The sequence below is a fragment of the Hypomesus transpacificus genome, chromosome 18, assembly GCF_021917145.1.
Source record: "Hypomesus transpacificus isolate Combined female chromosome 18, fHypTra1, whole genome shotgun sequence".
In the NCBI taxonomy this organism is placed as follows: Eukaryota; Metazoa; Chordata; class Actinopteri; order Osmeriformes; family Osmeridae; genus Hypomesus; species Hypomesus transpacificus.
Window position 1 is genome coordinate 9,691,882 of NC_061077.1, and position 13,644 is coordinate 9,705,525.

The 13,644-nt window shown below is 41.8% G+C and overlaps 1 protein-coding gene across 1 annotated transcript in view; it reads left to right on the forward strand.

The window, feature by feature from the left end:
- mib2 (MIB E3 ubiquitin protein ligase 2) overlaps positions 1-13,644 on the forward strand; it is a 31,507-nt gene that overhangs the window by 3,194 nt on the left and 14,669 nt on the right. The window contains exons 2-4 of the mRNA XM_047039831.1: positions 3,419-3,796; positions 6,475-6,646; positions 12,295-12,401. Of these exons, the coding sequence (XP_046895787.1) occupies positions 3,574-3,796; positions 6,475-6,646; positions 12,295-12,401 (502 nt within the window). The 5' untranslated portion in view covers positions 3,419-3,573. The remainder of the gene's footprint in view (positions 1-3,418; positions 3,797-6,474; positions 6,647-12,294; positions 12,402-13,644) is intronic.

Consider the following 13,644-nt stretch of genomic DNA (forward strand, 5'->3'; position numbering starts at 1 on the left):
CACATGTGTTTGCTAAGACCTACAAATAGAAACCCATTGTTGCCCCTCTATTTCTCTGACTGTGCTTTAAGGTCTTTATTAGGAACATTGTGTGGCAGAACTCGTTTGTCACTCGTTTGTGTAAATATAGGTGCCAAGACGGATATTTGAGCAGAATAGATAAGTTATTCAGAATATCTTTTCTTGTGGAAACATACCCTTTGTTGTAGATAACTTAGTATAAGATTTGAATTGAGCCTTTTTTGTGCAATCTATTCAATAGGTTTCATTCCAGCTCAGTATTGTAGGTGCATTTATGGGTTTGTCATGGTCACAAAATGGTTAACAAGGTCTAATAGAGTATCATGTTTTTTTTTCTTTAACACCCTCCCTTTTCCTTCCTTGCAAAACAGGCAAGTTTGTCACCAATAGGGAGTCGGGCATGCTCTGTCCTTGAGAAACTCAGATTGTCCAAAAACGAACCCAGTCTCAAAACAAAGAGCAAAGTTCACAGCAAAGCAAATAGTTTGTCAGAAGCTTGTGGAACCGGTTCATTCCCCAATTAGCAGGGGGACAGGTCCATAGGACTTAAGTTCTTAGAGCAAAGATATTGGGTATTCACATTGGCCAGCCTTTGACTTATCAGCACAAGGCTCATGGTGTGCAGCTATATTGGAGTCCAACCATCGAAGATGTTCAGAAATGGACTTAAGATCATAGGGAGTAAGTTCTATTTTGATTTGACTGTTAAATGAACAATTTATTTAATATACACTATCAGTACAGTACATTATCAATACATATCTCCGAGAAAAGACTCTACTTCTCTGCATATTTGTTATTATTTCCATTCTTTGGATATTGAGTAGTCCTAAGTCACTGTTAATGGTGCGCATGTCAAGGTGTATGCGATGTATGCATTTGTATGTGCTTGTGTGAGGGAGCATGCGCCTGCCTGCCTGTGTGAGAGGCCCCTCAGCAGTGTGGCCAGCCCATCTGTTGTAGGAGGCAGAGAGCGGCTGCTTGTCGCTGTCCTGGCCCTCAGACACATATTGGCAGAGATGGCTTGCTAGCAGGTGGCCCGCCCAGGGCTCACTGCACTTCTGGGAAGATGGCCACCTCGTGGCCCTGGCCCGCCACCTCTGCTGCAGCCACCGGCGCCCTCTTACCCAGAGCGCAGGCCTCTGGACGGCCAACGGAACACTGTCCGTTTCTGTCCTCTTGCTATCAGGCTTTTCTAATTCATAAGGTGTTATAGATAAGTTAAGGCATTGGATCTCTGGTCATGGCTGTTGGCTATGTTTCCATCTATATAACAGTTCTTTGCTTACAGTTTTACAGTTTTTGCCTGTGGTTTTGTCAGTAGTGATACAATAATGCCTTTAGAATGACCTTGCTTGTCTTTGTTCTGCTGTTGCTACTAAATCTAAAAGATTATTTTCCCCATCACTAATCACAATGTGACTAAGGATACCCAAGGGAGTTCTAATATTGATTCTCCAAAGGTTCCCCACAGCCCAGTGTGAGCGGGCCATCATTGTGCTCCTCTGAAGCTGGGATGAGAGCCTGTCGTGTAGGCAGTCCCCCATGCTGGGAGTGTACTGGGCGGAACCAGCTCTAGCCTGTTTAACACGGATGAGATATCAGTATACCGTTGTAGGTCTAACGGAAGGTCCTGTTGAATTGAAAGCACAGGCAATTCTGTGGGGGAGTTCCCCTTTTTGAGTGGCACGTTCTTCTTTCAATTCTGCTCTGCCGGAATGGGTTTCCAAACAAAGGGATACTTGTTCAGACACAAACACAGATGTTCCACACCTTTTCTATGTGCTGTCTATTCTGAACATGCCTCCTGGCTCCTTGCTTTGGCTGTCTGCTGTCCAAGGGAGGGTGGTGGTCCCTCCGGCCTGATATGTCATCATCGTTATAGTGGCCGATTGACCGATGCGCTTTCTCTCTCAGGAACACGATTGAAATTGGCGAATGTGAGCTGGTTTTTGGCTCTTTGTCATGAAGCCCTGTTATTTATGGAAGCCATGGCAGTTGTAGTTGTTATTTTTGTCATAAGTGAACTGGGCTACATTGGCCCAAGTTCAGCACATTGGTTCTGCAAACACTCACATAGACAAACACAGAGGCCAGCATGGTGGTCAGACCAATATCATTAGAGGGATTTGGAGAACAGGGGGATTGAAGATTGGTATTTTTCTGTAACTTCTGTCTCATAAATCCACTTGTGATGTACCTACACCATTGACCATTGAGACCAGGTTTATATCTAAGCTGTGAGTTTGGCATGGAGATTGACAGCATAAGCAGCCTGTTTGTCCCTCTCTGATCCTTAATCCCATATGTTTTAATGCTTAACCAGATGCTTTTAATACCAATATGACACTAATCTCCGTAAGAACACTATAATCTCTAACATGCTATGCTCATTTGATTGTTCTGTTATGTCTGGATTTGGATGCATTTATTCCACATGATGCTACAAGATACACTGCAGAATTCAGATTGCCATTGTTTGAATAACACTATCATCATCCACTGTTTTTGAGTGTGAAGCCTCCTACTGTAGCTAGTGGGGTGAGGTTTTGTAATAGTTGTAGGTTCCCACTGTGTTGGAAATGGCGAGTGTGAAATAGTTTGTGAATTACTGTATTGGCTTCAGATGAGATCCTCGGACCTGCTGTGGATTAGCCAACCATCTAAATGAACCAAAACAATAATTTTCCACTTGAATTAGGCAGGCCTACATACTATGCCTTGCATTAATCTCTACCTCTCTTATTGGGATCACACATGATTGTATACATACACACACTACATATTACAAGGGCTTTTGCACAGAAGGCAGCCCAGACTGTAAATGTACCATAGGGACACAAGTTGACCCTCATTGCTCTCACCGATTTCTCAGCAGAAAGACATTCTCTTTTCCTATGACGTTTGACATTTAGTCACCATCTGGTCAAGTTCTGGGTGAGTCCATTAAAGGCTATCGGGCTATTATTGTCAGCCCTTACTGAGGGGGACATGCCTATTATTGCGCTGACACATCCCGCCACACGAACAACCACTTCCTGTTTCAAGTGACAGGCAACATGCATTCTAAATGGCCGAGTCATCAGTCGGCCATGCCTGGCTGTGCGTGTGCTGCTTCTGTGTCAGGTCAAAGCTATAGAGATGAGCAGCAGGGTGTGCAAGTGGGTCGATCATACAGCAATCTGCCCTGTGATTTACCCAAATATGTATCATCACAGGGCAGATCTTCATAGTTCATGACACAGGTTTGTCTTGTTTCTTCAGTTGTCAGTGAGTATTCGTCTCAGAAGACTGGGATTGATCCACATACAGTGTCTTTGGCATCACCAGAGAAGGCCATTATTTAAGAGTAGAAAAGACCTGCCAATATGCATATCTTTTTGTTTCTGTTCCATAGTTACACCTGATCTGTTCCCGGACACCCCCCTTGTGACCCCCCTGTCCTCTGGGCGGGCCGGCCCCGCTCTGCCGAGGGCCCGGAGGCGCAGCAGCACTGAGACTGCAGCCAGGCCCCGGCCCTCTGGCTCCTCAGCCCCCCCCAGCAGAGGCAGCATGGAGGTGGGTATGCGTGTGGTGCGTGGCTTAGACTGGAAGTGGGGGAACCAGGATGACGGCGAGGGCCACGTTGGCACCGTGGTGGAGATCGGCCGGCAGGGCAGCACCACCACACCGGACAAGACGGTGGTGGTGCAATGGGACAGCGGCACGCGCACCAACTACCGCACTGGTTACCAGGGCTCCTACGACCTGCTGCTCTACGACAATGCCCAGATTGGTGAGCACATTTCATATGGTTGTTGAGTGGTAGCCCCTATCTTACTGTATGTTTTGGATCATTTAGTCATGCATTAATAATGTATATTTAGACGTTTTTTTTATCATGTCTGTGACTCAAGTAAGCCCCCTCAAGCAATTATTCTTTTTTTCAACGTAGCAGAGCAAAGGCCAGCTTTCTCCATTAGCGATACATCTCTATTTTGGAATTGAATAGCACACACTAATGCACACACTAATGCAGGATTCATCTGCAGTCTGCTCCATTATGATCAGCATCTTCTGCCTCAGACGCTGAGCCTTCAATTACTGGAGCGAAATAATAGAAAGGGAGGAGGGTTGAAAAAGGGAGAGGGAGAAAGCTAGTGTAAAGTAAGAGCATCTGTTTGTCATCTGTTGTTCATGCGTCATTTGCTGTATTTGATCTAATCAAGGAGTGAGTCTAAGTAACAGTTTTTAAAGGGAGTTCAACTGAATATTCTTTGTTATGCAAGTGTATTTGTAGACCTACTGTAGTCTGTTCCAAAAGACTGAGACAAGATAATTCCCTTGATTTTGTATTTGTTTTGAATGGAGAGTCATCAATTAAAAATGATAATATCAACTTAACAATTTGAGTGAAAAGTTGATTCTTTGAAAAACATACAGTGCCCTCCAAAAGTATTGGAACAGTGAGGCGAATTCCTTTATTTTTGCTGTAGACTGAAAACATTTGGGCTTGACATCAAATAATGAACGTGAGACCAGAGATCAACGTTTCAGCTTTTATTTCCAGGTATTTACATCAGGATCTGATGCACAACTAAGAAAATATCACATTTTGTTTGAATCCACCCATTTGTCATGTGAGCAAAAGTATTGGAACAGATATACTTAAAACATATTTAAGTGAATAAGACTTAATATTTAGTTGCAAATCCTTTGCTTTCAATAACTGCAGCAAGTCTGTGACCCATTGACGTCACCAAACTTTTGCATTCTTCCTTTTTGATGCTTTCCCAGGCTTTCACTGCAGCCTCTTTCAGTTGTTGTTTGTTTTGTGGGGTTCCTCCCTTCAGTCTCCTCTTAAGCAGGTAAAATGCATGCTCTATAGGGTTTAAGTCTGGAGATTGACTTGGCCAGTCTAATACCTTCCATTTCTTGCCCCTGATGAACTCCTTTGTTGTTTTGGCAGTGTGTTTTGGGTCGTTATCTTGCTGCATGATGAAGGCTCTGCCAATCAGTTTGGTTGCATCTTTCCTTAAATTGGCAGACAAAATGTTTCTGTAGACTTCCGAGTTCATTTTGCTGCTGCCATCATGTGTTACATCCTCAATGAAGATTAATGAGCCCGTCCTAGAAGAAGCCATGCAAGCCCAAGCCATGACATTACCTCCACCGTGTTTCACAGATGAGCTTGTGTGTTTGGGATCATGAGCAGTTCCTTTCTTTCTCCAAACTTTAGCCTTTCCATCACTTTGGTAAAAGTTAATCTTTGTCTCATCAGTCCATAAAACTTTGTCCCAGAATTTTTGAGGTTCATCTCTGTACTTTTTGGCAAATTCCAGCCTGGCCTTCCTATTCTTCTTGCTAATGAGTGGTTTGCATCTTCTGGTGTAGCCCTTGTACTTTTGTTCATGAAGTCTTCTGCGAACAGTAGATAGTGATACCTTCACTCCTGCCATCTGGAGGTTGTTGCTGATCTCACTAACAGTTGTTTTAGGGTCTTTCTTTACAGCTCTCACAATGTTTCTGTCATCAACTGCTGATGTTTTCCTTGGTCTACCTGTTCGACGTCTGTTACTTAGTACACCAGTAGTTTTCTTCTTCTTCAGGACATTCCAAATGGTTGTACTGGCTATGGCCAATGTTTCTGCAATGGCTCTGATTGATTTTCCATCTTCTCTAAGACTCACAATTGCTTGTTTTTCACCCAAAGACAGCGCTCCGGTTTTCATGTTGTTTTCACCTCTGAATACAGTCTGCATAGACAAAACCTATCTTACCCAATCTGAACCTGAGTGTAGACATTCAGTGGTATTTATTGATTGAATAATGTATGTAATAGGACACACCTGGGCAACAAAACACACCTGTCAGTCATATGTTCCAATACTTTTGCTCACGTGACAAATGGGTGGGTTCGAACAAAAAGGTGATATTTTCTAATTTGTGCATCAGATCCTGATGTAAATACCTGGAAATAAAAGCTGAAACGTTGATCTCTGGTTTCACATTCATCGTTTGATGTCAAGCCCAAATGTTTTCAGTCTACAGCAAAAATAAAGGAATTGGCCTCACTGTTCCAATACTTTTGGAGGGCACTGTACATGAATAGCAGGATATCTTAGGATTTCGTATTGCCCAATTCTGCTTTAATGATGGCGTGCACTCGAGCTAGCATGGAAAATGCTAAACCTGATGATCCCGGCATGATTTGACAAGGTTTTAAAGAGCTTTTTGGGATGTCACTGAAAGCTTGGCTTTCAATTCCCCCATGACATGTTCAGTGTGGTCTCAAACCTTTAGGCCATACTGTATGAATGCCATTTATATCTTGTCATATTTAACATCAAATGTATGGAGCTAAATTTGCAGCATTTAAAATTCAGACCAATACCTATAGGTTTTAAGACAAGTTTTTGACAAAAACTATTTTGCTTGCAGCCTAACTTGACCCCCCACCTCTCACTCCCCCAGGTGTACGCCACTCAAACATCATCTGTGACAGCTGTAAGAAGCACGGCATCATGGGAATGCGCTGGAAGTGTAAGGTGTGCTTTGACTACGACCTGTGTACGCAGTGCTACATGAACAACAAGCATGACCTCGGCCATGCCTTTGAGCGCTACGAGACTGCACATTCGCAACCGTGAGTACAGGACCACATCAGCTGTCATGGGGGTTCTGGGTAATATCAGAAAACAAACACTGACTCAGCAGTCTTGGATTCACCTTGATTGAAGTGTTATCTTAGGAATTTTCTCAGGACTATTTACACTATTTCCCCATATTTATCTGCGTAGTAATTTAAGCATGGATGCCATGAGGTGATCCCTTTTCTCATCTGCCCTCATCCAGTCTTCTGCATCAGTTCATCAAGCTTCTAACCCTTGAGGCACTGTCTTAATGTCAACTGGCTGGACTGTGCCTATTTTAACTACGTGAGGTACACTGCGTAAAATGGGGCACATAATTTGCCTGTATTATACCAGTCAAGAGAACTTTTTCTGCCGTGTGTGTGCTCACTAAGTTTTGAAGGGGCATCCTCAAGGTTGACACTTACAATGTTTAAAATTTCTCAGGAGTCACCCATTCATGTAGCTCTTTATGTTGTGAAAATAGTCTTCCCAGTAATATTGCAACTAATAATTGGAATTAAGTAGAAGTCACACAGTAATATAGTACATTTGTTTTGTTAAACCCAGCCCTTTTATCATATCAGAATTGCTATAGTCTCCTCAAGTGAGTTGGAAGCCTAATGGGTTGACAGATGGAGAAGAAAGAGCAACCCAACTCCTCTTTTCTGGCTGTTTATACTGTTTAAAATCTCTGAAGTCCAAATATTTTGTTTCTTCTCTGGGATTTCACTGAAAATATTCAACATGAGGTAAAGCACAGAAGCTCAGAAAAACCATTTAGGTCAAGTACGTTTTCTGGTCTCCTACCATGTAGATATGAAATTCAGTTGGCCTATTATTCAGCCGTGGCCTTTGTTAAAGTTATGACACTTTGCAGTGTGTTTCAGTCCCTCGTCTCACCTCGTCCCCTACCTCGGGCTTCTCTTTTCCGCTATTGATTTCTCCTTGAGACTGAATGTTGTTTGGCTCAGCAGTGTCCTTCATTTTGCCCCAGAGTGTTTGGATAGGACAAACACCTCAGTGTAAGTCCTTCAGACAGGCCTGAGGATGGATCACATCCCTTTTTCTAGGAGCTTTTTCAAACCAAGGCCAGAGCATTCTCTCATTCGGGCTCATTTATCATGAACCATTCCATTATCATGGAAAAAGGCTGTTCTGAAATACGAGTGATGGTTTGAATCAGTTTTTAAGGAATCAGTTCAGTTTTTAATTGTCTCCTGCACTAATTATGTTCTTGTTTTGTTCTTATTGACAAGCAATTATGTGAGACATCTAAACTTTTCTCCTTTCATCAACATCTGTAATATAAACAAACTACAAATGTTGTGACTGATAAGTCAAGGAAACTGTTTTCAGGAATACTCACAATGTGTCTGTGGCTTATTTAATCTTATGTTTACCAAAGTTGTTTCTAGCCTCTCAACTTCACCAAATACCAGCCAAGATTATACAATACACAATAGAAAGTGTAATTGGAGTGATAATTTTAACAATGAAAAGATCTACAACACCTAGGTTTTATATTTTGTACAACCTGTCTTGTACAGCTCAAACAACTGAATCAAACTCAACTTTGGTACTCCCAAATTATAACAGATTAGCAAAGTAAGGGGGGAAAAAGGGTTTAAAGTAGGCCTCTGGACTCTGAATAGAACATTGTCAGCCTCATTATGAGGCGTGAGATGTAACCCAGGGAGACATCTTAATCATGAATGGATATATTTTGGTCTAAAGTGGCATAGGAGCCTGTGACTCATCTGAAGTCAGGCCGCAAGCACTGATGTGAATGGACCCTTCAGACATCTGTGGCCTTGTGAAGAGGACACATGACGAATGAAGTGTTAGACGGATGAAGAAGAAAGCAAGAAAAAACCCTACTGTTCACTCTTACGCAACCATCGTTCTGGATGAGGGGTGTTAAAACTATTTGTTGTATCCAAGACGGTTTATCCACAAGCTCATTTTCTTTGATACAGAAGTCGTAGACTTCTGCAATGCAAACAACAGACAATTGGATATGTGTTTCACTTTTCTTCAGGGTAAGAAAAAAGTTAATGTAGTGAAAGCCACAGAATGTGATTACTCTAAATCTTAACCTCACTTGCAGTTGATCTCTAAACCACTGGTACACATGGAATGTTGTGAGAAGTCATGAAGAACTAGACATTCTTTCACTTTTCTTTGTCAAGACAACATCATGGAACATAGATGCATGAAATCTAGCTTGACATCAATGTTTTAACCCTTCTTCATACCATAGCTCATTTATTCTTTATTAGTTTGCCTATGAGCATTTTGCAATAGCAGTTTATGCTCTCCACATGCCATCCATACCTCTAAAGATTACATTCATGTTTCGGATTTATCTGGATCATGTTTCACCTAAATCACTTTTTCAACAGACACAGACAATAGACTGCTTCTATTACATACACGAGTTATAAGAAATTCCGGTTTTCATTTTCATTTCCCACTGGCGTGGGAAAGGGCGAAAACATCATGACAGTAGCACTGCACGTCTTGCTCTGGGCATGGTGGATTAACACAAAGCTAGTAATTCTCAAAAGCCTTGACAATTCTAATGTCATTCAAAGCTCCTCTACCTTGTCAGATAGATTTAAGAACACACAGATGTTATAATGTCCCCAACTAGGGGAGTTGAATTTGGTCAACTTCCTTCCCGAGAACGGCTAGTGTTATGGTGGCGAAAGGATTGGGTCCTTCTCAGCATGGTGTAGCCCAGCAGGTGGCTGTGGGCTGAAAGAGGGTTAGCAGGATAGGCTAAAGCCAACAACGATTTCACTTACACGTTGGTTGGGGGTTGGGTCTTTTGAGTAGAGCTGAACAAGCAGTGTGGAAGAACTGTATTGTAATGAACAGATTTACTAAATGGATTAGGGTATTAGCATTTTCATGTTCGCAGATTAGCAAATTGGCGTGTACCCACACTGCAAATGTGTGGGTACTGCACCTTATTGTTTATTTATGTTATGGTTTGAAAGGTGCTCTGTCACTATGGATATTAAAATAGCAAAATAATTCTGTCTGGGGTGGAGTTTTATATGATTGAAATGACATTATTGTTAATTCTGTTTGAGGTTTATTATAGTAACAGCCATATTGTGACTTTTTGTCACAATTAGCAATTGAATTTGTGTAACTAATTGCGTGTTGACAATGTGCAGTGCAGCATATGGATGTCCATATGTTTGAAAGGGAAAAGCAACAGCAACTTCCCTGTTGTTTAATTGGCTCGTGAGAGTACACACACATATAATGTCTCCTACATAGACTTATTGTAATCCTTGTTCTGCACATCGTGCATTTCAGCACAGCCTCCTCACCTCTCCTCCTCGTGTATTAGTGTGCCTTATTTGCCCCAAAGGAAATCTTGTCTCTGTCTCTCTCCTTATCTTTATAGTTATTTAGAATTCTGTCCAATAGTGACCAAAGTCACCATAAAAAGAGCTGAGTAAGAGAAGTATTGAGACAGTTTCTACCCTGGATATCATGGGATAATTTAGCTGGCAAGGAAATGTACTGTTGCAGCTCCAGATGTCACATATTACCAAAGTGACAGGTAACTGTGGCCTAACAAGTGCTGTAATAATTTTAGTATGTCACTCAGTTACCAATCGTCTGATTTCCCAACAACAACAAAAAAACTCACTGGCGCTACCAATGACTGTCTTAAATAATGTTAGAAAAGTTGGAATTTCCCTGGTTTGTCCCTTGTCACCACATCCTTATACGAGTTTCCCAGCTCGTCATGCCAGATGATGCAAATCATTCTTAGTAAACAGCTAGTAGGTCAAATGTACTGGTTCTGTTTTGATATGAACACACACACCAGCTTTTGTTAGGCCTCTGTTGTTGAGTTCAAAAGCTTACTCCTTTTTCCAGACTCTCCCTCTCTGTTACTCCAGACATGTCAACAGGTACTGACCCTGATCTGATTGGACATGAGAGGGGGAGGGGGGATTATTAGTCTACGTCCCTTAAAGGATTGCTGCTCTCACTCTCAAGGTAGCTGTTTTAAGTAATGACTGAGAAACGTATCAACAGTTAGTTCCCTTCCCCTCAAGGACACACGTTTCTGACAGGATTTTGATTGATTAGACTTGATTGTCTTTTAACATTAACATTAATGGGTTTTGAGTTGTATGTTTGGATCACCAGACGTGACATATTGCTGTCAGAGTAACAAAGTTACCTATTGATCACTCTGAGCAACTTCCTAGTCTGACAAAATTCACTAAAATGAATCCCAGCCTAATTCAGCCTAATCACTACATCTTCCATATACAGTTTTTTTTTAAAACATTTTGCAGGGTTGAATCCCCTCCGCTAGCAATTACACTATAATGCCTTGTCTTCTCAGTATGTATTGTAGATTAAAATATATGCTGGTCTCCTCAGACGGCTTCTCAACACAAGCTTAAGGGGCCATATGTTGTGTCTCCGTGTTGACGTGAGTGTACTCCTGGCACACATACTCACACACACACACACTTAGCTTTGCTCTCTGGCAGTCTGCTTCCTGATTGCCTGCTGTCTAGGGATTAGGCCCACAGCTCTGGGTTTAGCCACATGCACCTAACCCTCAGCACAGTCCAGCCAACACTGAGATATACGTCAGTCTACACTAAGCTACTCGGAAGCAAAGATGCTGCCTTCTTCCTGGTGTCTCTCAAGCAGACTGAGGTGAACGATACATAACCTGACTATCGCGCTGAAATCCCTCTTTTTGTTCTTGGTGCGTACGGACTACAAACCTCTTGTCCTACCCATAGGATGTAGAAATGTAGGAAAGGTGAAACCTCTCTATATCCCTGTGGATGACTGCCCATAGGAGTCCTAGGTCATAGGAGGACTATTTTAGTTTTGAACACAGTGGATTTGTAAAAAGTCTTGCTAAAAGTCTACGATAGAAAGGAAAGCTGGATGCTGAAACTGTCAAGAAAGTATGGGAATAGGCAGCTCTTTTGCACCGAGATCTGACCAAATCTTTACCATAAGGTACGTCTCCAAGGTTTTCAGTCTTTCTCTCTGAAGTAATTTTAGTTCTAGAGTTTAAAAGATACTTTTGACAGCCATTTCTCATTGGAATGTATCTACTGTTAAGTGGATATATGGTATTTTAGGAATGTATTTTTAATTTAACGTGGCTTATGTGTTTTAAAGCAAGTTCATTCATAAACAAAGACTTGATTCAGTCAAGCAATTTAGCAATCTCCCTTTTGCAAAAACCACATTGTATCCTTCCTTTTGTCTTCCAAAGATTTCCACTGGTGTGTTCTGTTTTGTCTTTGAAGATGTCCTCCTTTTATTTGTATATATTTTGTTTTATGATTACACTGTAGGACTTTGCGTGCCTTTAAGCTAGAGCTGTTAAAAGGGGCATGTTTGTCTGTGCAACTTAGTGGGTGCATTATATAGACCAGACGGTTGGTTTACTTATAGAACACAGCGTCAGGTGTTCTTGTTATCCAACACATTTCTGAGCAATGGGATATAGAAACGACCCATCAGTCTTTTAAAGGTTCCGGGAGATTACATTTGAACTGAAGATTTCCAGCGCTGAGAGAGTTCTATAGCAGTGCTGTTCCAGTGCAGAATTTCATGGAGAATGTGGTTTTTGTACTTCTGGTCTTCACAGAGTGAGCTTGGCACCGAGGCAGAACCTCCCACGCATCATCCTCAGAGGAATCTTCCAAGGCGTGAAAGTAGTTCGTGGACCTGACTGGGATTGGGGCAGCCAAGACGGTGAGTGAGGGTAGCAAATGAACAGCCTTCACTCGTACTAACCAGGTCCTACCCGGCCAGCTATGGCTGTATGCCTGTTGACATTCTTTCACGTGGAAGTGTGTCTACAAGTTTTTTTTCCTCTGTCCAGTAACCTCATCCCCAAACCTCATGTCTTTCTCAATATACTAAACTCAAACAGTATAGTCATTCGTTTTAGGCAACAATTGGGTTCTATCTGCCTATTATTTAAAGCCAAAGCCACTTGAATGTGTTACACAGATGCTCCTTAAGAGATGTGTTCACATCAAGTTTATTCATGATTTAGATCATTGTTTGTTTTCCTTTTTGCTCTTTTTCCCAGTATGTGTACTTGAACACACAAAGTCATCTCATGAACTCTAATAATAGCGTGTGTTGTAACTTTGGGGAAGTAAAATTATCTTTGGAATGGTTTGCTCTTCTGAGATGGGGCGTTCTTGGCATCAGTGCCATGGGCTGCTGTGGATTCACATAACATTGAACATTGAGAGTCAAGGGAATTTAGCTCACAAGTCCCAATCCAACCCCTTTAGAGACTGTAGAGGTTTGTATGCTTAGTACTTACTCAAAGTTGTTATTGTACTTTCTTAAGATTGTTGTTGGCCCGAATATACAATGCATTAAAAACTGCAATTTTTGTCAGTTACAATGAAGAAATGATGTCAAGGTTACTGTCAAAAACCCTTTCAACTTTGTTGACGACAGACTGGGAGAAATTCAGCTTGTCATTGTTACGTAGCTGTGTTGGGCTGTGTTCTCTCTTTTGGTTTCGCTTTGGGACTGACATTGGTTCCCTTCTGTGCTAGAGTACTGGTCGAATGAGTCAAAATGTCCTTTTGGTGTCTTTGAAAGCAAACCCCAAGGGTCCAGCTTAGTCAGTCATCAGTTTTGAATGGTGCATGTGGTCCTTTTCATAAGGACAGCTGATTTGATGCATGCTCTCAGGCATTGAGGTTACCTGTCCAACTGTTGGAATATTCTAGAGAGGTTAACCGTGCCATTGTCCGTTTGTGTGAAAATGTTAAAAGAACATTCTGAAAACGTGTAAGATACATGACTACTCTACTCTGAACTATACTACTGGGAGGATATGATGACTTCATATTGAATGTGTTAAATCACCTTGTGTCATAGGGATCCTTCTTTCTGTCAGTATGTTGTCTTTCTCACACACTTGCATGTTTCGGTTTTAAGTTTGTCCTATTTCCCCAAAATGTTTCTC